The sequence below is a fragment of the Ammodytes marinus genome (genome assembly GCF_949987685.1).
Source record: "Ammodytes marinus genome assembly, chromosome: 12".
NCBI classification, from domain to species: domain Eukaryota; kingdom Metazoa; phylum Chordata; class Actinopteri; order Uranoscopiformes; family Ammodytidae; genus Ammodytes; species Ammodytes marinus.
The window spans coordinates 26,978,303-27,004,551 of NC_137216.1; the positions used below are offsets into that span (position 1 = coordinate 26,978,303).

General features: G+C 40.6%; 2 protein-coding genes across 2 annotated transcripts in view; one reads left to right on the forward strand and one right to left on the reverse strand.

Moving 5' to 3' along the window:
- LOC307259013 (contactin-associated protein-like 5) overlaps positions 1-26,249 on the forward strand; it is a gene marked incomplete at both ends in the record, with an annotated part of 88,752 nt that overhangs the window by 13,145 nt on the left and 49,358 nt on the right. The window contains 6 exons of the mRNA XM_080038727.1: positions 2,579-2,689; positions 5,107-5,300; positions 18,588-18,735; positions 22,337-22,540; positions 23,267-23,460; positions 25,618-25,761. Of these exons, the coding sequence (XP_079894853.1) occupies positions 2,579-2,689; positions 5,107-5,300; positions 18,588-18,735; positions 22,337-22,540; positions 23,267-23,460; positions 25,618-25,761 (995 nt within the window). The remainder of the gene's footprint in view (positions 1-2,578; positions 2,690-5,106; positions 5,301-18,587; positions 18,736-22,336; positions 22,541-23,266; positions 23,461-25,617; positions 25,762-26,249) is intronic.
- LOC307259014 (uncharacterized protein) lies at positions 10,148-15,051 on the reverse strand. The gene is made up of 2 exons (XM_080038728.1): positions 14,628-15,051; positions 10,148-11,014 (listed from the first exon to the last, which is right to left on the reverse strand). The coding sequence occupies exons 1-2, from the start codon at positions 15,048-15,050 to the stop codon at positions 10,415-10,417; spliced, it is 1,023 nt and encodes a 340-aa protein (XP_079894854.1). The 5' UTR covers position 15,051; the 3' UTR covers positions 10,148-10,414.

Genomic DNA, 26,249 nt, shown 5'->3' on the forward strand with positions numbered 1-26,249 from the left:
CTCCTGTTCTATAGTAGCTGAGTATAGTTCTTATGATGTCAAGAGATATTAAGTCTTCCATGTCTCTGGCATTGGCATGTGCTTGTGTCCATGCGTTGAGATGCACATCTGGGCTCATCATTTGGCTCTTAAGATTCAAGCCTTTGAGCCTCTTGCATAGAGATGGTGAGTCAGCTCCAGAGGATTGTCTGTTATCCCTCATGCCAAGAAGCAGCTTTACAGACAAATCATCATCCTGCATCCATAAGTCTGTGTGACTGACAGCCAGGCATTTGGCTCTGGACCAAATCTCTACACAACAACAACAACAACATGCGCTGTGAGATGCAGGGCTTTGTACACAGAGAAACTGCCTCTGCATGCCCTCACTAAAGGCTGCATACAATTAATAGAAACTTAATCAAAAACGCATTATAGACTACTGCCATTTTTAAATCGCAGGGGGCACAATATTCATCAAAGGAGAAATGTGTGTGTCATTGTCACTTTAATTCTAATGTGGTGGTGCTGCAGAGTTGTCCTGGCTTACACATGACATTCTACAGACTTAAGAAACCATATTTGTTTGGTACAGATCACTGCAAAAATCACAACATGATAATTTTAATACATTTACAAAAAGGACAACAATTATGTTAAGATGTTCATTCCCTCTATTATTGAATATCAAATTGCAATTGCAATATCAGTCCAACTAATCGCAATAAGATACTTTTTCAAAAACGTGCAGCCCTACCTTCACACAGCGAGACCTCATATCCCCTCTCACTTTGAATCTCAAACCATCAAAATACTGTCGGTTTGTTTCACCTTAGCCAAGGTTTCAAGGTCTCATTGTTGTGGTGATGTGAAGGGCGGACTGAATGAAGGAGCACATCAGAGAGAGTATTCGTCATGCATCGTGCAAGAGAGGAACGATAGAACATAGATTGAAATGGAGATAGATTGAGAATCCTTAGGGATCAAAGGGAACTCTCTGAGAGACTTTGAACATATTAAGGGTGCTGTGCTGTGCTTGCATAATAACCTTTAGTTCCAGTAGCGTCAGAGAAGATGGCGATGGCATGCCACTGTTCTCTTCTCATTTGAACATCTGCATCAAACTGCATCACAGCTCGGCTCATAATGTGAGTCTGGGAACAAGACAGCTTGATCCACTTTAGTCACACTTGAAATCAGGATTAGAGAAATCTCTTGGCCAGCGATCTGAAAGCAGTCAAATCAGGTCAGTCTGAACATTTGGTGGGACGCCCAAATAAGGGGTAAAGGACGAGATCACGCTGTCAATTCTGCTGTGCTCTCTATAGTCTACCAGATGGACGGCCAATTGACTGCTCCAGATGTGTTCCCAGAATCCATGTGAACTCCAAAGTAGAAAGGCAATCCAAAAACAAAAAGCCTCTCGCACTCCGAGGAGAGGAGTGAACCACACGCTGATGGAGAGAATACGGAGATAATTGTAATCAGGCCGGTGCCAGTTTTCATTACTGTTTTTTCAGTCCTCAGCTGTTAAAGCCCCTGTAAACCCAAATCCACAAAATCCCTCAAACTATGTGATTTGGGGAGTTAGTGCATGATATAGTAAAGCATTTGAAAAGAGTTATAGGCATATTCATCAATCCAGATGAGAGATAATGTCATTTCAGTTTGATAAACTTTACAGAAATGTGGCTTGGATGAGGTGGGTTATGCCCTGGTTCTTATGACACAGTAAGTATTTTGAACCAGTTACAGCACTTCTCTGCCTGAACACTCTATAAAAAAAACATTGACTGTTGGCACGGAGACAGATTGATATGGCCACGCCCACAACTTTCTGTCAAATGATCTAGACAGCTGTTTTTTTAAACTAAATGTTATAATATTTTGGAACAATTATTGTAAATCAGATTTGTATAAAAGCGTATCAAATTTACCCAACTTTGATATTATATATTGATTTGTACTATTTTCGACCAGGTTTCCAGAGTAAAGCCACATAACAGCGTATGGGGCTGTTGAGCTTGTGTGACTGGCTGCTCTTATTGTGGCGGGCAGCTGTGTGTGGATCAGAGGAAGACATTGAGACTGACAGGTTCTAAAGATCACTGGACTCTTAATCTGTTGGACGTGATGTAATCTCACGCTGTGGGATTATAAAGGAACACACACACACACACACACACACACACACACACACACACACACACACACGCAAGCACACAAAAGGAGTCGTGGCGTTTTTCTCTGCTATTTTCAAGGGTCAGCACATGGGTTAATAGACTGTTTGAGGTATCTGAGGAGTGGATAAGTGAGGCAGCCCTGTTATTTCCCTCGTTCTTGCTTTTAAACTCTCCCACCGACAGGTAAAAGATGCACTCTGAACCGACATCTTTAACTACTCAAGCATATAGGCATTTTTTTTTTGTCAGCTGAATAAAACCAAAGAATACGTCTCCTTCAGAAAGCACCCTAATAGTCAGATTTGCATGTGGAATATTATATGAAATAAAATATGCAACAAAAAGTTGTTTTGAAGTTTAATGACTTCTGCATTATTCATGTTTTTGTTGTGTTTGTTGTTTTTGTTCTCTCACAGATAATTGCAACGGTCCTCTGGTCTCCACATTAGCCCAGTCATCGTTCCAGAGCTCCACCCAGTCCTCAGTCGGCTACGCTGCTCACAACGCCAAGCTCAACAGAAGAGACGGTGAGGGCAGAGAGAGGATGTTAGTGCATGCAGGCCATGTTGTATGAATGTTTAAAGGTGGAGTCAGTCATTCTGGAGAGCAGCTGTTGTCAAAATCCCTTTTTGTCAAAATCAGTGAATATCTCCTCACGATCCACTACCTATTGTGTGTGCCCTGAAAAAAAAATTGTGTTAATGTACAGCATAGGCTCTGTTAACTGGCATGTACATGAAGGGTTAGCTAACAAATGGGTCCCACCGTAGCTATAGCAACATGCCTGTTTAAAGAGCCTAGGCTGTTTATTAGCACTGGATTTTTTCCAGCACACACACAGTACAGACAGGTAGCGGATTTGTGAGGAGATATTCACTGACAACAAACATTATCCAGTATCCCTGACTCCACCTTTAACTTAAACCTGGGAGGTAGCATACGCTCTAATCCTCATAGGAACCATTTGGTTAATGGTCATATGGTTTGTTTTAAGGAGACCACATGTGAGCTATTAGGTTTAAGGACCTGCTGAGTTTGCAACCTGCTGCAATTTAGAGGAGACACGTTTCATTATGTTGAAGAGGTGGCCCTGAGTCACTACTAGTACACTGAACTAAAATTAGTTTCACAGTTGCATTCAAAGTCATACATCCCTGTTTGTATCCAATATTGTTTTTAAATCATGAGAAGGACATTATCATTTAAAAGGGTTTGTCTATTTTTGAAACATGTAGAGTGAGAAACAATGTAAAATACAGACTGTGTTTCAGTTCTGTTAAATTATTTCTGAGTTAAATTATGGAGTGGTCTTTGGGACAAGTTGAAATTATTCAGATCTCTGGTGAGTCTCAAGAAAGACTTAACAATGGAAAATGAGGAAAATTACTTTTATTCATAATTCAAGATAAATGAAAAAAAAATACTGTTGTATGGCAAAGAAAGTCACTTTGTTAAATGAATTGGAAAATAAGAAAGTTCTGGAAAAATCTCTGGTTTATTTTGAATATAGTGAGCACATTCACTGCATTATAGCAGGGTATAGCAGGGTTATAGCAGGGTTATAGCAGCCCTTGGACCCACCCCAGAACTGCAAAAGGAGTCTACTGCCCATAAGCAAATATCATAACTGCAGTGAATATACAAATGAAAGATGAATATGTCAAATCACTACTATACGGAAGAGGGAACCCTGTGATTTACTTGCGTATTGTACACCTGTCATGTCCTCATCTCTTGCTCCTTTGGTCTCAGTCCCTCCTCTGATAAGTCTTAGAGCCTCTCAGCTAAAAGGAAAAAGCTGTTGAATAAAAATCACTCAACAGCTCCAGCTCCCAGGAGCTTTAGACACACTTCATATACGCCATCACAACCTGAATAGAGCTACAGTCACTGAATACTAACAACACAATAATTTTCAGGTTTAATAAAAGGGTTTGTGAGTCTGACTAGCAGGTGTAATAGAAGAAGGACTTTCATGTTTCAGTTTTCCAGAATGAAAAAGACCGACACACCGTATATTGTTTTCAAGCTGTAGACACTTAAAGGTGCAGTCAGGAATTATCAAGAATGTTTTTTTGTCAAAATCAGTGAATATTTCCTCATGATCCACTACCTGTCTATACAGTGTGCACTGAAAACAAAACAGTGTTAATACACAGGCTGTCAACAGGCATGTTGCTAGCTATGGTGGACCCCCTTTATTTACATAATATACCCTTTGTGTACATACTCGTTTATAGAGTCTAGGCTGGGTATTAACACTGGATTTTCTAAGTACACCCAAAGTAGGGACAGGTAGTGGATCGTGAGGAGATATTCACTGATTTTGACAAAAAGTGATTTTGTGAACAAGCGTTCTCCAGAATCGCTGATTCCACCTTTTAAAAATGAAAAAACTATTTTCCAAGAACCGAGGGACTCCACTGTGGGGACCGAGTGTGAACTCACCTCCAAACCTTTCATGTACAAACACTGGCTGTGCACACATCAGGACTTTAGGAGTTCTTGCTACCTGAGCCCAGAGGCAACCGAGCAGTAACCACAACAATCCACTGCTCATGGATAGTATTGATGTTTAATCAGTTCCCCTCTCCGCCTGAATGGGTGTGTGGGGGTGTTAGTATGGCCTAGAGGAAAGAGGGGCCGAGCAGTTACCATGAGGTCTCTGGTTGGATCCCTGGCACGGAACAGGAGGGTGTTATTTGCAGAACTAGCGGGGATGCTATTACATCTATGGGGCCCACCATCTCTACCATTGTGTCCTTGAGCAAGGCACTTAACCCCAAAAACTGCTCCAGGGGCGCTGTACTATGGCTGACCCTGCGCTCTGACCCCCTCCGAAGTGTGGTAACTTGAGAATGGATAGGCTTTTGTTAATGTACAAATAAAGCAACTTAACTTAATTTAACTTATCCCCCCCACGCCCCCCCCCCCCCCCCCATAGGAGCTGGCGGCTGGTCTCCCATGGTGACGGACCAGGAGCCATGGTTACAGGTGGACCTCAGGGAGCAGATGGAGGTGACGGCCGTGGCCACACAGGGTCGCTATGACAGCTGGGACTGGGTCAGCAGTTACCTTCTGCTCTACAGCGACACGGGCCGCGCATGGAAACAGTACAGGCATGAGGACGGAGTGGGGGTGAGTCCACACACTGTACTCTGCTTGTACATGGAACCAAGCTGAATTATAAGTTTATTTATGATCATGACAGCAGTTCTATATGTTTGGGATGTGTGGAAACAAAGCCTAGAGGTGTGGGCGATATAGCAAACATTTCATATAGAAGCAAAACTATTTGTTTAAATGTAGGATCATGATCAATTTCATCACGATTATTTTGTTCTTCATACTGGTTAAGGCTATTTTACCATTCACGGCAAGTGCAGGGCCAAAGTTGTGTTTGTTTTCAAACGCTTGTGTGAACATTTTAGTCTGTTGGTTTTGGTCTGGTGGCTGTAATGTTAGCGTTGGCTGCTGCCTGCAGTGTGGATTATTCTAATCGCTTGACTTTCCGCACATTGTTCCGGACCTTTTCTTTTCAGGTGATTGATATTACCTATTTTAAATAGCACATACAACATGGACAGCTTTCAATCCAGGTAACTCCTGCAATGCAAGTCACTTTTTTGCATGCAAGTTATTTTCAGTCTCAAACTGTCACATGAGATATACAGTAATCTATTTTTTAAACTTTGTTCTCCGTGAACCATGGCTGACATTGCAGCTCAGGTTCAGATAACATATTATCGCACGTTTTTTTTCTGACACATTTAAAGGTGTGGGAGGTGTCTGGTGTCAACGCAATTATCATACTGTCATTTAATCCCTCCACGTAATGTCAGAACGTGTTATGCCAGTTGGTACGTGGACTCAAGGTCTTAGCAAATAGCCTTATGTTAGCGAATGTCATTAATTCTTTATTATGTCTGCCCTAGTTATGTCAAAGTCTGCTGACAACATGTTAAATATTTTTTTTCCGTGACTTTTTCGACTTGGCAGTCCAATTAGCAGAGTGCGTGGTTTCCCACTGGTACGCTGCTGCTGCAAAGTGTTCTGTTTTCTTTCCTCCATAGTGTTGAAATTAAAAGAGCACAGAGAAGTGAGGGTGATTATAATGACCAGAGTGTTGTTTTTAATGAATAGCTCTCCTCCATCTTTTCTTCTGAAAAGTAATTATCTGCTGGATGGTGGGAGTTAGAGATTAAATATAATATCATGAGGTGAAAAATTCCGAGAGAGTTCTCACTCTATAGAAGTCATAATTGTCTCCAAAAGCCTTGACTCAAACTGTTTTCAACTATGGCAGTGGCACTCACAAACAAAATGTGTTTTAATTAAGACTGAAAAGGGTCCCCAACAAGTATTGTTTACTAAAATCTACTGGGAAATTGAATTTAATATTCATAAATTAGTGTACAGTATGATCGCTTGAAAACAAAATAATTTTAATTAATTTTTTTATTTTAATTGACCTTATAATGAGCCTTATACATCTACATCGTAGCGTGGCTTGCTGCCATGTTGCGCCGCCATGTTTACTTTCTACAGTAGCATACAAACACAAACTGAATCTGAAGAACAGCAATCCACTTTAATAGAAATTGCTTAAACAAAGTATAATGAAATATCCAAGCCATATTACTTCTTTTATTATGGTGGGCTGAAATCTATCAAACAGTGCCCAGTGTAAGGGGACCCTGGTGGGTGTAGGACTTTAATCAGCGGCCCAATCTGCTGAAGCTTTGCTGACCAGTAACTGAATGTCTTTAATAAACCATCTGGCAAATGTGTTGAGTTTTATTTAATAATTTTTCATTTTTGATATTGAACCAGAAGTAACAACATCCAATTACTGCCAAAAAAAGGATACAGTGACATTTGTACAGAGTGACTTTCACTTACACTTGTCCTTTAAGTGTTATCCGGTGCCAGACTTGTTCAAATCTCATGATAAACAGCTTGCAGCTTCTTTAACACACTGTCAGAGCCCATCTCATTATATCTGCAAAGGGAAATCAAACTGCTGTGCGCTGGGCAGACCAGACATTATGTATGGATATTACCAACATGACCTGCAGCTACCCTTTGTAAGCCACTCACAAGAGAGAGAAAAGAGATTGCTCTCCTCATTTCAGATATTATAATGTATACAGCGCTCAACAGTGCCATATCACGGCAGTCAAAACAGACATCATCCTCTGAAACTTGGCAACCATTGAAACCTGGAACGACTGGCCTGTGTATTAAATACACTATAGCACAGACAATTCCAACCCCTATGGCTCCTCACTGCTCATTTGAAGTTGTATTTAAAGGTGCAGTCATCGATTCTGGAGAATGCTTGTTGTGAAAATTACTTTTTTTCAAAATCAGAATATCTCCTCACCATCAGCTACCTGTCCGCTTGTAAACTGAAAAAAATAAATGTTGTAACACACAGCCTAGGCTCTTTAAATGGGCATTCTAGATACGGTGGGCCCCTTTGTTTACATACCCGTTTACAGAGCCTAGGCTGAGTATTAACACTTGATTTTCTTTTCAGAGCACACAGATATTCACTGATTTTGACACTAAGTAGTCTCCACCTTTAAAGATAGTGCAGGGCCATGCCAATTCGTCTGCGATCTCTAATGAGACTCAGACCTCAGTCGACCAAAGCTTTCAATTGGACCTTGCTGATTCTAACTCACTCTCTATCTATCTGCTATTTTAACAAGAGAGTCTCAAAGGTTACATCACTCTGCCAGGTACAGAACTGAAGGGACTAATGAGAGACCAGCAGCTGCTGATATGACTGCTAGCCCTCAGCCACTCTCACCTAATGTGGAATCATTAGCTCCATGGACAATTTGGCTCAATAAAAAACTTTGCAAAAGATTGAAGGTCCCTTTGTGATAGTATGCTGCTTTTTATATATGCAACTGAATGGAACAACACACAGAAGGTGATGATTTAGGTATTCAAAGAGACAAGGGACTTTTGAATGTTTGAAAAAGTCTAATTTTTTTTGTAAATATACTGTTTTCGACTATTTTCATTAAAATCTTGCAAACATTGTCATTGATGATTTAGAGTCACTGCAATCAATGGCAGCCATTGTCTATGTATGGACATATTGTTATGGATCAAAGGACATCTTCATCGTTAAAATATGTTTAAAAAAATAAGAACTGGAAATGGAAATACAATCAGATGTAGGTGTTGACATATAGTAAAAACATTTTTCAACCTCTTCTTCCTGAGCAAGGGTTAACAGGTATACATATTTTCTCCCTTTTTTTTGCTACCTCTACTTTCCATATTTGAGTCTGACCCTAGTTACAGTGTTGTCATAACGGTCTGTTCTCACCTTTCTGCCGAAGCGTTCTGAGCAAAGCCACACTAAAGAAACATGTGAAACAACATGGCGCCGGTCCTCTACAAGCTGATAACAAACTAATTAGTTCAAGCCCAGGAAGAAAATCTGTGAAAATGTCTTCTGCCTGTGAATGCTTTGAATAGATGAAGTGTGGACTTTCATCTCCTTCAAATGCTGTTAACCTCAAAGTACAACTCATTAACTGAGACATGGACTTCAATGTCTTTACTAAGGTGGACAAATAACCTTGAAGCTTGAAGGAACTTTTAAAGTAGAGCCTTTAAAAAAAAACGACAGAGCCTTTGTTTTTAATAAGCCTGCGTTGACCTATTTCCTTGTGTAATATTTGCTTCATGGAGAATTAGCTTGGTTGCTGTTTGCTGATATGCATAGATGGGAAGAGGGGTCCAAATTACCTTCATTATCCTTAAACAGCCGTATTTATGGATCTTGTTTTTTGATGCAGCTATGAATAAATGTGTAAAACAAATTCATCTCCCTAATGAACCCTCCTGAAAACATTCATTTATACGCTTGTTAGATGTTCAGGTAGATGGGATCTAACGGGGATTAAAAGCTGTTTGCTTGACTCATTTGTCGTTTTGATTACTTTTCAGCTTCCAGTTAAATTTTTTTTCTACTGATGCAATCACAAAAAAAAAAACACCCTGGATTGGACATGGTATGATGATAGAGCTTGTTATATGATGCTGCCCTAATCTTACTGGAATTTCAAACGATATTTTGGTGAATGTTAATACAGTGTGGGATCAACCAGAGACTCTAGAATGTTAGTTCTTTGCTTGTTTATTCAACACTGACAAGAACATCTTTACAAGGATAGATAGATAGATAGATAGATAGATAGATAGATAGATAGATAGATAGATAGATAGATAGATAGATAGATAGATAGATAGATAGATAGATAGATAGATAGATAGATAGATAGATAGATAGATAGATAGATAGATAGATAGATAGATAGATAGATGAATAGATTGATAAATATTGCCTCACTGTGAAGTTTGACAGGAACCAAACTTCCAAAACACTTTATATATTTCTTTCTTTCTTACCAGAATGGGCAATAACAACTGAACTAACCCAACATGTAAAATAACTCTCTGGAACATCAACCTACATAGTGTGAAATTAAACGGTGAGGCAAATGTTGAGTGAGATCAGTGGAGGCAAACTGCTGGCCATTACACCCCGCCAGCAGGATCCAACCCACTGGTGCAAAATGTCAGTGAATCCCCAGGACGGCTGCAGAATCAGCACCCTGGACAGCTGCCATGCTGTTAACATTTAGCTCAGAGCTCCTATGCAGCCGACCAGGGCTGCTCTGGCTGCTGACTCTAGTGTGACATTATAAAAAACATATTTGGCTGTAGCTTCATATCACCAACATTCCTCAATCCAACCTTAAAGCTGTACTATGTAAGATTTTCAATTATAAACAGTTTTTTTTATATTATTTTTCACTTGCATTCTGTCCACAATAAACATTCCACTTTCATTTGACTGTGACCAGACTACACTTCTTCCCTAAATACTGTTTTCAGTCTCTACTGTCTGCCCCCCCCCCCCTTACATAAGTGTCAGAATCACACAGGCACTCAGGAAGTAACACACAATCAGAAATGTATTACTAGCTACAACATCACAAAACAAAAACACGCTTTTTGGCTAGTTATTTAGACATGGCAGAGCAGACAACAGAAAGACTACACATTACTGTATTCAATCCACTGTACACCTCACATACAGCCTGCACTGGATTCAGTCAGCAACTTGGTTGATGCAGTATTGCACTGTCAATACATATTTGACCTGTCATACCTTATCATTAACCCATCCTGTGTTTACATTGGACCATGCAAAGTAGATGTTAACTATCATCAGTGATGTGTTTGGGGGATATTGACGGGGGATCTGCAATATGATTCAGAGGAGCCGTCCAGTAGTTGGCCATTTCTTGCTGTTTGCTAACTGCATAGCCTTTTGTTGTAGTGATGCCCAGTTTGGCCAGTTGCTGGAAAACCTCCTTTTTGGGCCCACCACCATTCAATAGTACAGAGTTGATGTAGTATGATAGGGCTGCTAGACGGTTTTCTCTCCCTCTCAGAGCCACTGAGGCTGCAGCACAGATGTGAGGCAGAGAGTCGTTGGTGATTTTTGATAAAATGTTAAACAGGAACGGGGACAGTCGCTTCAGGTCGTCGTGTAACTCCTGGAATGAGAATGATTGCAGCTCTTCAGCACTCGTCCTCCACAGCATGAACTGGTTCTGTTGTTTACACAGGGTCACACAGTCAGCCTCCACCACATCCAACATACTGGCTTTTAAATGCTCCTTCAGCTCTCTGTGTCTTGACATGAGATTGGCAGCTCTGGCAAACTTCCCTTTTGCCAAATTCTCAACAATGCCGGCCGTGTCAGATTGGCATCTCATTATCTTTTCGCTTTGTTTGTCATAGGTGAGCACAACCTGAAATAAAAACAGAAGAAGAAATCTGAAATTTGAAAATTTTACATTGACACATGACAAATCTACCTAGATAGAGGAGTACAGTGTTTCCCCTACCATTATACAGGCCTGGCGGGGCCGCCAGGCCAACAAGACCCCCCGCCAGGCCAACAACAGCCTGACTTAAACATTTTTTTTTTTTTTTTTTTTTTAGCAATCTTTCATCGATTCCCTAATACTCATTTTTGAGTGTATGCGCGGCACTGTCAGTCTACCCCTCGTGTGCGCCTGTCTTTACAACCTCTCGTTTGTTCATCCCATCAGCTGATCTGTGTGTCTGTGTGTGTCTGCGTGTGTGTCTGCGTGCGGCGTGATGCGCGTGTGCATTCGGTGCACACTTGTTAAACACGGAAGCCAATGAGCATAAGCATGACTAGCAAGCAACCGTTGAACTAGTGGCGAAAATAAAACCAGCGCCTGCTCTATAGAGATATTAAAGCGGCAACGAGTAACTTTTAAATATCTTTTAAACAGCCTCATGTTTCCTCTCATAATCATAAATTACCTTTTACAGCAAACAAGTCCATCAGTGCAAAGAAAGACGTTTTTATATAGTTTTTATTACTGCATTTGATCTGGTCGTACACCCAGTCCGATTTTCGGTTCACGCGTGCATGCTCTATGGTCACATATCCGTATTGGTCTCAGATTTCAGTGTGGCGCAGGAACGTGATTTGAGAAGCCCACTCCAGGTGAGGGAAGGGGATAGGGAGACCAGATCCCAATTCACCAGATGTGGGACAAAGACTACGTTTGTGCGGGACAATGCGGGACAAAGTGCCGTTTTTTTAGCAAAATAAACTCGTGTCACCACCGGTAATGCCAGAGACACGGCTTTCTATATTAAAAAAACACTATCTTTAGATCAGCGCGCAGCAGTTAAGTTAGCTACTGTTAAACAAATAGAGCATTAAGGCTGCGGCTTCACATTAAAAGCATTTCACTGGCTTCACATTAGCATTTCACTTGACAAACGTGAGTTGGCTTTTATTTTGAAGTAACAGAAAGACAAACGCTGAAGCACTGCAGGCAGCACCTTCACAGAGCCACTGAGCCCAGCAGCCCGATACACACACACAGACAACCACACACACAGACAAACGGAGACTGCTGTCTCCTCACAGCTATCGGATAAATGCCAGATTATAAAACACGCATTTAAAAAGGGGGGCTCACTTTCAATAACAATGCTTCTAACTTCTAGGGTGACCAGATCGCATTTCCATTACTTTTCACACGTCCCGCAAATTGAGACGTTGTCCCGCGGGAGCCTTGTTTGAGACAGTTATTTGTCGTCATAATGACTAACGGGGCTGAACCATCAAAGAAAAAAAAGAAAATGCAATGTAGAAAAGCTAAAAGGGAGAGTGATAGGCGCGCGGGAGGGCGTTGCCAAGCAACCTATACACAATTTCACGCAGCCAAACTGGACTGCAGTGTTTACTCCTAAATGAATGAGCGGTAGCCTACTAAAACAAAGTTTACTTTGCCTCACCAGCATCATCAGATGACCATTATTCATCTGAAATAGTCATTATTTACAACAACATAAACACATTACCTCATCGTGATCCATAACTAACTGCCGTCTCTCGTTCATTCGCTTTGTGTGGGGACACATACTCGTTCAGCTCCGTGAGAGGTGACAATGGATCAACTCATTGCAATCAGGTGTAGTTGATGCTGTGTCAACCACTCTCACCGAGCCGAAAAGAGTCCGGTGCCCTCACACTTTCAACACACGGACACGGCACGCACTATATTGCTTCCTGATTATTTGAATCTTGCACCCCCTGCACGAGCTTCACGACAGCTGGCGTCGTAAAAATACTACCGCTTTTGTTCAAAGGTGTCGCCAACGTGCCGACTTACTCGTTGTACCTTTAAGGACTCAGTAACAGGGACGTTGAACAGGAAAAAGTGCTGAGCAAAACTTAGAAAGTTAAAATCGCTACGTCGCCATGGCAACACAACCAATCTGTATAAAAAGCAGAGACAGCGCAGAAAAAAACGGCATGCACTCGTTTCAGTAAGTTTACAGAAGTGCCACACCTCTACTGCCTTTGACATTCTCAGAAAAGCATTCATTTATTTTCAAGGGACATTAATTTATTATTTTAACTGTTATCTTAAACAGAAGGCTATTGTAGGCCTACAAGCCTTATTTTTTTGTATTTTCAATGCTACTTTATTTTTATGTTTTAAATTGAGAAAAAGGCTAGATGAAATATAATGGTCGGAATAGGGAATTTGCCTTATGTAGCACACATGTTGATAGGCTAATCATGATGTGTAGCCTATGTTAATTAATTTATTTTCAACAAGGCTATTTGCCTAAAAAAATATATATATATATATATGTTTCAGTAGGCTAGCTTCAAGGTTAGGGGATTCAGATTATTCCAGAAATTAGTCCTAGACAGGACCTGTCTATATTAGATCTTAGTGTGTATTGTTTTTTATTGAAATCCACGTGTTTTTCTTCAATAGTTTACATGGCTTGTGTCTCCAAATGATTACAGGAAATGGTTATTGGCAGGACATATGACAGTTGTTTACAGAGCACAACATTAATCAGATTTCGCCTCTCAAAGTGGACCAGATTGATGCATTTAACTTTAAAAGGATAAAGTTTTCTTCTGCAGGGGCATGCCCCCAGACCCTCCTACAAGGTCCATTCTCACCCAGCAGGATCTAAAAATCCTGTGGGAAACACCAAATGTACAAACGTACTGAATGTGAAAGCATAACCCTATGCCCTCATTCTTAACGGGCTGTCAAAAGAAGCTCATCCCAAATGGGGTTCGTTTTGGTCAATTCCTTCTAGAAATTTGGTACGCACGCGGCGCGCATACTCTTCATCAGCTCTTACCACCGGGCCTAAAAAAAATTCTAGGGGAAACACTGGAGTAGGTCTATGGTGTGTTGAATGGGGGTGGGGGGTTAACAACAGTTAGCTTTACAGCGCTGGCTGAGGGGCTATCTATACAGCCCTGACTATCTATACATCTGTCTATGGCAGGGGTGTCAAGTCCATTTTCACACAGGGCCACCACTCTACGAAATGAGAATCTCACTAGGGGCAGACATGTTTACTGACATGCCTTCTTTTTCATCCAAAAGTAAAAACAACATATCTATCAATATATTTTATATAACCTGTGTTCAGGGGCATACGCTAGGTTTCGTTTCAACATTTGGTGGTACAAATTATAAGTGGGGGGTATGGGGGTGCTCCCCATCCAATCTGTGCCCTTTCTGCATCAATATATGGTGGAAATGTCTTAATTTCTGTAAAGGTATTATTACGGGCACGGGCCTGATCAGGAATTGAAACGGGCCGGATTTGGCCCGCGGGCCTTGCTTTTGACACGTTGTCTATGGTATGTTGAATTGGGGAGGGTTAGCAACAGTTAGCTTGAGTGGGGAGGTGAGAGATTCCTGATGTAGTTAGGTTTCGTTTCAACTAGGGTAGCAGTCACTGTTAACAATTACATGGATGTGTATCTGAGGCAATGCAAGGCAAAGACAAAACAGCATGACAGATACACAACAACTTGTTTGGTTTCCTTACCTTGGTCACACTGCTTCTCGACGGCACTACAGTGGATTTCCTGGACTTTTTAGCGGGCGGTGGAGTTTCCGTAGGTTCTCTGTCTCTCTCGTCAGCGGAACTGTCATCTTCCCCAGGGCATGTCTCTGTCTCTATCTCGATCTCTATCTCTGTCTCCGCATTCTTCCACTTCTGAAGCACTTCTGTATCGCGCACTAGCCTGGTGATCGTCGCTCTGCATCTTCGGCAAATACGATACGACCGAAACGACGTATTGTCAATGACAAGACCCAGCTTCGACAGTTGACTGCACACATTATCTTTGTCATATCTATCGAATATTAATCTGCTATGTGCAATTATTCCATTAATTCTTAAATTAATTGAACAAAACCTGCAGCTATCGTTGACAGACAACTTCACGTAACCCTCGGTTTGTTCCATGGTTTTGTTTGTGTACATCCTGCGCGGCGCGCAAACGACTCGAGCAACGTGGTTTCCGGGCGGATATACGTCACGACCAACCTTTATGTGATTGGTTATGGCAGATCCAGAGTATCATGTCTGATATAAGACCAGGCATGGAGTACTGGGCTGGAACCCATGGGCTGGAAGACAGCTTCACTTCCCTCAGCAGAAGAAGCCTCACCTGTTAGCTCTAGCTGTTAGCTCCATGGTGCCTTCACTGCCTGTCTGTCACTTGACACTGACATCTTTAGCGTCTATTCAGGGCTTAACCTTCGTGCGGTTATATGACAGTTTCATGTTAACTTTAGAACATGTCAAACTTGAACATATTATTTGTGTTGAAGCTGGAGTGAAATTATTACCAGCCAGCCATTTGCACACTAGTTTATTTGGACAACTTTTTTAAATGAAGATGATCAAATATTGCAGGGAAATTCAAATCTTTCATTATTTTTATATAGAAAAATGTAGGCTACACATTTGGTTGATGCAGTCAGTAATTTTTATTTCGAACTGACTGACTAAAGCCAGACTGGTGTGGCATTTTGCACCAGTTTCTAATGTGATTAAAATACAGTAGTAGGCTACGGTTATTTTAATCCATTGATTTTAAAGGAAAAATACTATATACCCTGATATATCTTTACTGTGATATACAATTACCTATAACGTGATATACAATTTGGTCCTTACCGCCCAGCCCTATGTTACACTACATAGCCAACTCCCCCCCCCCCCCAATAACGTAAATATCCAAGACCCTCTGCTCCATTGTAGATATTGTAGAAATGCCCAGGGCTTTGCAGTGCCTTGTCCGGGGACTTCCTTGTCTGGCTGACTGACTGGCGATCATTGGATTGAAGTATATAGTATTTTCTTCACATGGCGAGGTCACATTCATAAGCTTTCTCTTCCTATGAGTTCCCTCAGGCTGTTTAACTGACCAATGAACCTTTCCTAACACACAGCGTTATAGTGTTTCCATCGCCAGCAGCAGGATTTATCCCCAAGTGAACTGATTAAAATAAACTCATGTGTCTCTTCTGTATGCATCGGAAAGAAAGAACACTCACCCGGGGGAACTCATCACTGGAGAGAATAGAGAGTAATAGAGATAGAGAAAAAGTCTTAATGAATGGAGAGAGAGAGAGAGAGAGAGACAGAGAGAGAGAGAGAGAGAGAGAGAGAGACAAAGAGAGACAGAGAGAGAGAGCGAAATTGAGAGAGAGAGAGAGAGACACAGAGAGACAGAGAGAGAGAGAGAGAGAGAAAGACAGAAAAAGAGATAGAGAGAGAGAGAGAGAGAGAGAGAGAGAGAGAGAGGGGCTGTACCTCACACACACAGTGAGAGAGAGAGACTTGTACCACAGTGACAGATGTAAATAGAAATAATGAAGTCACTCTGGGGTTAGGACTGTTTGTGTGGCTAAGGAGCGACCTCAGCCCCTCTGGGCCTTTCAGGGGGAAACATCTTCTAGACCCTCAAGGCCTTAATTCAAAGACGTCACTTCATCTCCCATGCTGGAACACACAGGATGTTCCGTCGCCATGTTTCTTTTTTTCCCAAATAGGAAATCAAAACAGACGTCATAATCCCGGCTACAGACCCTGTGGAGTTGTTGTAGTGTTGTTGCTCTGGACTGCTAATGACTCATGCTGACATGTGTGAGTGTTGTCAAGCTAGTGAACAACAACTGCAGCCTCAATCATTCATTTGAGGTTTGTTAGATTTTCCAGACAGTCAACAGGGGAGTCAAGTGGAAAGAGGAAGCAGGGTTTCACAAGCTGTATAGCAAACATATGCACTAAACAGAAACTTAAGAAACATTTGAAGTGGTCTCAAGCATTGTAATTGTGTGCTTGCTTATCTTAAAAAAACTATTTAATTATAGTATAAATATCACTTTAAACATGAATTACATTTTCAGGGTCTTCAAACTAGTCTTATACTGCAGTAGCGACTGAAAATAACAATGTTATGGCCCTGGCCCTGTATATCTTGCCTAGCAGCATGATTCCCATTCAAACACTATCTCCATGAATGTGTATGTCACAGAGGCAACCATTCCTCTTATTTCATTTGCTCTAAAAGCTGTTCTGTTCACAGCACCAAAGTGATACATTGGCGCTGACCAGCCCTTGTATCATTTGTTAATCCGCCCGTGTGCATATGTGAATTACGATGCATGTGTAAATAAGCCAAACTCGGACGTGTTTTAAGATTCTCCGCTCGGTAAATTGCTTGAAACAGCTTAAACGATGCCATACATCACCATAATAACAACCTTAACAGTGGCAACCGTTGCTTTGATTATCTACCAAGAGGCAGCTAGCATCCTGGTGCAGTTTAATGATGCTTGGGCTTTTTTTTTTTTGCAGGGTCTTAAAAGGCATTGGAAGCGTGGGGCGGCCATTCTGTGCCTGTGGTCATTGTGTTACTGTTGTGTTGTGGAGAGCCTGAGTTATTGGCCCCTGTCCGGCTGTGTTGAACTATTTACAAAAGCCCGGAGCTCCTCTGTCAATGATGTATTTTTCCGGGCTCCTGATAGTACGGCTACTTATTGATTTGATGTGTCACCTGCCTAGAATGGGTTATGAAGACGCTGGTAATCGGTCATTTGAGAGGAGAGGTTGTTTGTCTCTGTATGCTGTCTCCATCTCTCACTCTCTCTCTCTCTCTCTCTCTCTCTTTCACTCTCTCAGTTTTCTTTCTTTTTATGTCCCCTGGCTTTGTCTGGGAGCGAGTGAAAGTGGAAGAGGGCTGGAAAAGGAAGAGAAGAATGACATCTCACAGTTGTACTCTGAGGTTGTTTTGTTCTTAGCTCCACAGGGGATGAAATGCAATACAAGAGAGCCCCCCCCCCCCCCTTATTTCACCACTAGCTACCTCACCGGAGATTTTTTTTGTTTTGTTTGAACGGATATTCTCATATTTCCACACCGCACCAATGATTCTTATCACTTTACATCAAATAGTATGTTCCAGGGACAGGGGAGAAGACGCTGCCCTTGGGTTTGCCTCGACAGCACTTTGTTGTTGCCTGTATTGTGCAATTCAAGGACTTTTGATGTTTTTTTTTAAAATTCTGCTTATATTTCAAGTATTCAGCTTAGAAGAAGCATTTTATTCCGACTCCCTGATGAATCCATTCATTTCAGATCTGGAGGTCAGATGTTCTCTCTCAGTGGAAGCTTTGGTCACCTGCTTTATATCTATGAGACTGAGAATGTCACTTAGCCCACCAAAACCAACCATTAGTTTTAGTCTATCACTTTATATAGTTAAACTTGTTTATTTGTTAGTTGCATTATTGATATGGTTATGTTTCTAATACTGTTATGTTTATTGTTTTGTCTCCATCATGTCTTGTCTACAGCAGGACAGGCAGATAAGAATGCCACTTTGCATTGTCCTTTGTAATTGTGTATGTGACAAATAAACTCAAACTTAAACTTACCATCACACGTCCATCGTTATAATCTTATTCTTTGTCCCTTGTTTGTTTCCTTCAGAGATTTGCGGGGAATGTGAATTCAGAGTCTGTTGTCCAGAACAAGCTGTCCCATCCGGTGAGGACGCGCTTCCTGAGGTTTGTCCCTCTGGACTGGAACCCCAGCGGCTGGATGGGCCTCAGAGTGGAGGTGTACGGCTGCTCCTACAGTGAGTAACACACACACACACACACACACACACACACACACACACACACACACACACACACACACACACACACCACCCTGCAGTTAAAGCTTTAGTGCGTAACTCTTTCATATTAATGAATGTTTTTAATATTCAAGCCATCAGCAAATGAGTTGACGCAAAGGTGATTAAGCAGATCATCTACACAAAACTCTCTCTGTATTACTTAGTATGGCAGCGTTTACAAACTGGTGTCGCACCCCGACAGTAGCACAGGAGCTCAGGAGCTCAAGAAATTCTCTAGAAAGGCCCAAGATATGCTTCAGTTGTTGATTCTACTGGAAAAACCTGGACGTACAGCAGAAGGTGAACAATCAATGCACGTTCACACCTCATGAAGATGCGCTGACATAATTCAAATGATAATAATATTTTGAATTGTTTCTTCCAGTATTTTTATGCTTATGGGTCTCTAGCAACCCCAGTCAGTGTTCCATGTATCTAAAATGTGACGGTAGGATGAGGGTTAATACTATTCTCTGAACACAGTCAACCTATTCATCCACCTCTGCAGTGTCACCTCCTAGAAGGATTTGTTCATTCATTCCCCGGCTTCACAGGTACAGCCCTAATGAGCAGTGTTCTCTTCATGTGGTTGTAACACTCGGTTTGATCCTTCAGGCAGCGTTGAACTAATGAGTCAAAAAACAACACAGCATGGGTGTAGAATCTATAGGCACACCGGTGTTGGAACACAATATGAGACTGTGCTTTTGGGATGCAGTTAGCAAGGTGCTAGTACAATCCACATTGGTGTCATCTTTGCACTATGAAAGGAGATGTTATTTTGAGCATGCAGGGTGAAGACAATGTATGTTCAAAATGCTAGTCGTATGCATACTGAAAAAAAAACATACAAAACAAACAATTCTAGTTCAAGTTGCTTTATTTATACCCGTGGGTAAATATGATTTGCAGTTATAGAATAACTTTCAAAATGTCGGTGCTTTTTTAGACTATTTTTCGTTGTTTTTTTCCTAGATTTCTGGCGGGTCTTTATTAGCTTACACATGTGTTAATACCGTTATAGCATTGTTTACTCTGTAGCAGTTATGTGTTGATTGGAGCTTATTGTCTTAATGAATCTGCTGCTTAGAACTATAATGACTCACAAAAGCACAACTTGGACGCAGATAATTAAAATGTGCCCAATGTACAATAGATTGTTAACATTGATGTTGATACAATGCTTACACACCCATAATCATTTATTTCTAAAATATCATTTTGTTTACTTGTTTATCAATAATGAATCATCTCCTTGTCTCATTAAAATGAAATGGTGTTTGAAATTTCACCAATTTAATTGTATTCATTGTGTTTTCCGGTTGGCACAACTTGACTACTTCATTATCTCAGGATAACATGCTAATAACATTTCATAACATATGACTGATTAACATTATTCCATATTTATAATTGTATTGAGATGCAGAATCATCCTGGGCGTATGTGACTGGTATCGTACATGATACAAAAAGACATGCTTCAACATCAATATGTGGAGCGATCATCAATAAATTACATGGAATGGGAATTCACTGACACGCCTCTCCCACGCATTGTTAAGCAGTACTAACTAGATGAGCCAGTGGATTAATGCACCTTACAACACAGGCAGAATATCTCACCGTGATCACTTTCTATGCCCATAGCAACCACACAGTAGTGAGGTGTGTTAATGCTGGATAATCAGGTATAAAACTAAAGTGGCCCTAATATAGTCTTTGCTGGTACATTGGTCAATATGGTGCCAGATCCACGGGTCTGCCTACGTGTATCAACTGCTAAATACCAAGTTAATTACAATATAAATGATGAGTGACTTAAATGACACTACTGATCTACCAGAACAGACTGAGTGAGAGATGCATGTTGTGTTAAATTGCTATGCAGCTCGTTCAAGGTGAGACACTGCAGGCAAAAACATTGTTTTTTTTTCAAGCACTGGTCAATTTTCAGATTTTTGGCTATTTAGCTTCCATAACATGTCTTCGCTCAGGGAGAGAGTAATACAGATTGGCATTCTGTCCAAACTCACAGGGTGGTAGCTGGTTTGGATGTCATTTAGAGCTGTGCACTTCAGTGAATTTTAAATAAATTCATACTTCAAAAATGATGAAAATAAGATAATCCACTTTTACAAGATAATGTTTTTACTTCAGATCAAGCACTTGAGTTTGCTATTTTTTTACAGTTGAAATATAATTAAACTCAAGGAAATCTACTGTTAAAAAGACAGCTGCTTTTCCAATACATTTCAGAAAACGTAACTAAATCTGTGACGTTTCCAAAGTCATTGTATGTATTGTTAAACAATCGGGATCTCAATATCAATCAAAATAATCAGAATCAAGATTCTTACCATATTGGTCCAGCCTTTGTGCCATTAGCAGAACCAAACAGACCCTTCCTCATAATTCTTCTCCCCCATATGAAGTCTAACAGCCGGGCTCCCAGCAGTGACACCACACAACGCCACGCCACTTTCAAACAGTAACAACATGTTGCAACAGCTGCACGTCTCACCACACACTGTACTAAGACTGATTAACCTGCACAGTTATCTCCACTGTGGACAGACTGCCAACTGTTACTGACACTACATTACATTTTTAATTGTTTGTTTTGATAGCAATAATACCAAAGGGGTTATTGCAGTTCATTTGATTGAATTTGATAGTTAGTGTTGCTGCCAGTTGCTTTGTTATGCCTTGAATCTGATGTCGCTATGGGCGGGCGGATCAATCCCAATAGTGTCGATACCACTGATACTTAATCCTGTTTTGATTTATGATGTATGATGTATGATGTATTTAGATAATGCATCTTGACATGTTTCCTCCCTCCCACATAATGATACATTATCGTTTGTGCCGTGGTATTTCTTGATATCAGATCGAAACCAATTTTCTCTTTATCATTTCATATAATTAGTGTCTATTTATTGTCCTGTCCTTGTTTCTTCGTGCCGTTCCTCTTGTCCGGTGCAATTACACACTATTTGTTTTTTGTATTGATGGCTCTGATTTCATTAAATTAATAATTCCTATAAGATTAAATCAACCACTCCAACAACCAAATAGCATTTTATTATAGGTGTTATCAAATCTCTACACTTAAGTTGGCCAGTATTTTTGTATTTGACTTTAAAATTAATTCAAAATTCACCTTGCAACATACAACACATATTGGTTACAATACAAAAATATAAGTTAGAAACATGAAACTCTTCAAAAAAATAATGCACTGAGCACACTGTAATGTTTGTATAGATAGTTTGTATTGACTGATAATATTAAATATAATATTCATACATTTATATATTTGTTCTGGTTTCATCCAATTGTGACTTTCAACCATTAATTGTTCAGTCAATATGGAATATACAACATATATATATATATATATATATATATATATACACACACACACACACACACACACACACACACAAATATATGAATATACACTATAGATCTTGCAATATTGCCAAGCAGGTAAAGCATCTTCTAATTCATTTATAGCACTGTGTTCATTGTTTATTCTGCTTTCCTTCCAGAGTCCTATGTGGCAGACTTTGACGGCAGAAGCTCCTTGCTGTATCGGTTCAACCAGAAGTCCATGTCGACGGTGAAAGACGTGATTTCTCTGCGGTTCAGGAGCCATCAGGCCGAGGGCGTTCTACTGCACGGAGAGGGACAGAGAGGGGATTACATCACTCTGGAGCTGCACAGGGGCAGACTGGACCTCTACCTCAACCTGGGTACACTGAGTATTCACCACATACACAAACCTACACTTCTGTTTTCTAATGTGTTAGAAGAAAAAGTTTAAAAAAAAGTGCGTTCAAGTCAAATAATAGGGAAATAGTCACCTTTAACATTTTAATCAGCTAATCATTGACATTTTGTGTTGATAAAAGACAATTTCTTGGGTATAACTATGATTTTTTTGGCTGACAAATAAATAAGTTGTCCGAAAAACCGTTAAAAGCAGAAAGTACGGGTGCTCCGGTGGCGTAGTGGATAGAGCGCGTACCATATTGGGTCCGGCCTTCGTTGCAGTGGTCGCGGGTTCAAATCCGACCCGTGGACCTTTACTGCAGGTCATCCCTCCTCTCTCCCTGTCTCCCCATTTCAACTCTGTACTATCTACTAAAGCTTGAAAATGCCCAAAAAAAAATATTTAAAAAAAAATCTTAAAAAAAAAAAAAGCAGAAAGTACTTACCTTCATATCATTGGGCGGATGGGTTTTCTCTTCCTGTCTTCACACAGTTTACTAGTTCACTGTCAAATCAAATCAGTTTTATTTGTAAAGACCAGTGTCACACACAGCCCTTTTGTCGCAGTGGGCTTCACAGTCTGTATGTACACAGTATGACACCCTCTGCCCTTTGAGCCTTAGCATCGGCTGAGGGACACACTCCCAGTAAAAAGAAGTGTTGAAGAGGTGAAGCTTCTCACTCTTTATTTCTCTGTGTTTGTCCAGACGACAGCAGACCGAGGTTCAGCAGCAGCAGCAGTGAGCGCGTTGCCGTAACCGTGGGCAGTCTGCTTGACGACCAGCACTGGCACTCTGTTCAAATAGAACGTTTCAACAAGCAGGTTAACTTCACAGTGGACTCCCACACACAACACTTCCAGACCAAAGGAGAAGGACACTCGCTGGAGGTGGACTACGAGGTGAGGACACTGAACTGGAATTCAATTGAGATGAAAATGTGTTTATTTCTAAACAAGTTAAGAAAATAAAGGAACATAAAAACAATTAATGAAAATGATCAAACCAGAGGACAGACATAAAGTCATATTTACAAACAATGAAATACACCAATGGAAATGAACTGTCCAACACTTGTTGTTTACAAGTTTGAAAAGTAGCGAGAAGAAGAGGTGAGGTGAAGCCATTGGATGAATTAAATGATATGAATAGGAAAACAGCTTTGTAGATGTTAGTGTATCACTTGGTGGTTTTACTTATTGATGGCCAGACAACCTTATCATCAGTTACACAGCAATGAGCCGTGGAATTAGTAATAAGCCTTGGAGCTATGTGTTAAACAGTCTAGTGTGTGTGTTTTACATGAGGTCTCCTTTGATAGCTGGACAGAGACAAGGCTAGTTATTTCTGTACTCAAAGGACTAACTGCCAAGAGGGCTGTCAACATGTGAAGACTTTTGCACAGCATTTAACACTGTGTGACACATTGTATGCTGTGTGTACTGTAAGCCATGAAACATTGGTAATTATTTAACCATGTACAACACATTGAAACCATATGTTAACAGGAGATTAGGAGATTTGCCTTTTTACAGCAATTCAGAGACCAGTGAATTGATTGAACACTCTCACTCCCACACACAGTGGTCGGCCAGTCCTAGTTTAGCAACGGTAACTAAGCATGGTAGGGCTGTCAAGCTCTATATTCCTCCACAGAGGTGGATGGCTCAAATTGGCTCTAAGAGCAATATTCTGTGCATAAAGGGTTTAAGGATTGCTTTTTTTCAGCATTTCAAAGAACCAAAAATTACAAGACTCAGTTTGAGCTTCGTCTTTTAACATTAAACAATTGAAACAGCCATTACGTGCATAAATAACAGTCTTTTTACATGGTTTCCCCTTCAGAATTAATCATTCTGACTCACTGTTTTCAAACAACTCAAGGAGCTTAGATTAACTACCCAGCTATCCAGCAAAAGCTGAACAAAATATTCTAGCACTTGATTATGGAAGTTTTGTTGATGTCAGTGCTTTAGAAGTTGAGATTTTTTGTCAAAGTATTGGGAAACATTTTTTTGAGATTATGACCAATAAAGATGGTTGCATAGGAGAAATATATAGACGCAAACTGACAAGGATTAGTCAAAGACACATATTTATGTATATTTACTATAGAAGCCATGTTATGGAAGCAAAATAGCAAAAAACTGTCTAGTGTTTGATAAAACAATGTTTTTTCCTGCAGTGTCTCTTCTTAAAATACAACATACATGCTTACACCAACATGCATGTGGTCTCCTTAACAATATACCAACATGTCCAACATGCGACGACCAGTCATGTAATTCCATGATGGTCATTCGTTTGCTGCTGTAACAGCCTCAGCTCTTCTTGGCCGGCTGTCAAAAGGCTTTTGGAGCGATGCTGCAGGGGTTTGCTCCATCCAGCCAGAGCAGAGACTTAGTGAGGTCCAACACTGATGGAGTGATAAGGTCTGGCTCACAGTCAGGGGTTCAGATCCCTCCCCAGGGGGTTTGATAAGGCTGAGGTCAGGGCTCTGTGTGCTGGCTCTTCCAATCCAATATTGGAAATGCCCATTCTATAGACCACTGAGACCCAAACTGTTGTAGAATAAAGATGTGTTGTATTATTGTATTAAAATCAGAATCTCTCTTTACTTTCATTGCACAAAGTAGAACACAATTGAGATAGAACTAGAAGCTCTCATATTCAGCGCATCTTTTATAAAACAAAACAAATTAAGAATAAGTTAAAATTTAAAAAGGTATAAAAGTTATTAAAACAAATATATAAATATTACACAGTCAACCATTTGGCACTGATGCCAGTTTGGTGTGATGCATTTCAGGTGTTCAATTGTGCAGTGATAATAAATGCAGTGATATAAGTGCACATACTGTCTATATACAGGGGCTGTACTGTGTATGTTTGAATGTGGTGAGTGGGTGTTGTTCACGAGGCTGAATCACTGGCTCAGATGGTCATGCGGTAACTGGTGTGAAAATAGAACTCATAAATAAACATGTTTGTTCTTGTTTAAATGGGATTAATGTCTGTCTCTGGTGCTAAGGGCTTCTACCTCTTCTGTTTCTTCACAGCTGAGTTTCGGAGGCATCCCACTTCCTGGTAAACCCGGAACCTTTGTGAGGAAGAACTTCCACGGCTGTGTGGAGAACCTTTACTACAACGGGATCAACATCATAGACCTGGCCAAGAGACGCAAGCCACAGATACACAGCGTGGTAAGTTGCAAGGTTCAGTGTCAGCATATCAGACTACTTGTGTTTTTTTTTGTAAGTCAGCTGCTTTTACCTGCATTCAAATTGATCTGATTGTTTGCTGTCAACGTTCTCAAAGTACTTCAAACTAATATTTTGCATTTGTATATTAAGTTTTTTTTTTTTTACTTAAAAGCAACTTTTTGGATGGTATGTCCATGATAGGCTATTGAACTTGAGGTGGGCTCTGACTGTCTTTGCAGAACATAATATTCTCTGCAGTGTTTAAACACTTGGAGATGTAAGAAGGGGCTTGGCCATTTATAATCCATCTGACAGAAAATCCAAGTATGTGGTAGGGACTACAATTGATTCAATGGTATTTAAAGAGAGGGACAGTGGGCAAGCATACTGAATTGCATCTATTGGAATTCAGTATTATTATGTGGTTTAGTATAGAGCTACAGCGCTCACTGGAGAGGCATACACATGCTCGTTGGGTATCCTTAACT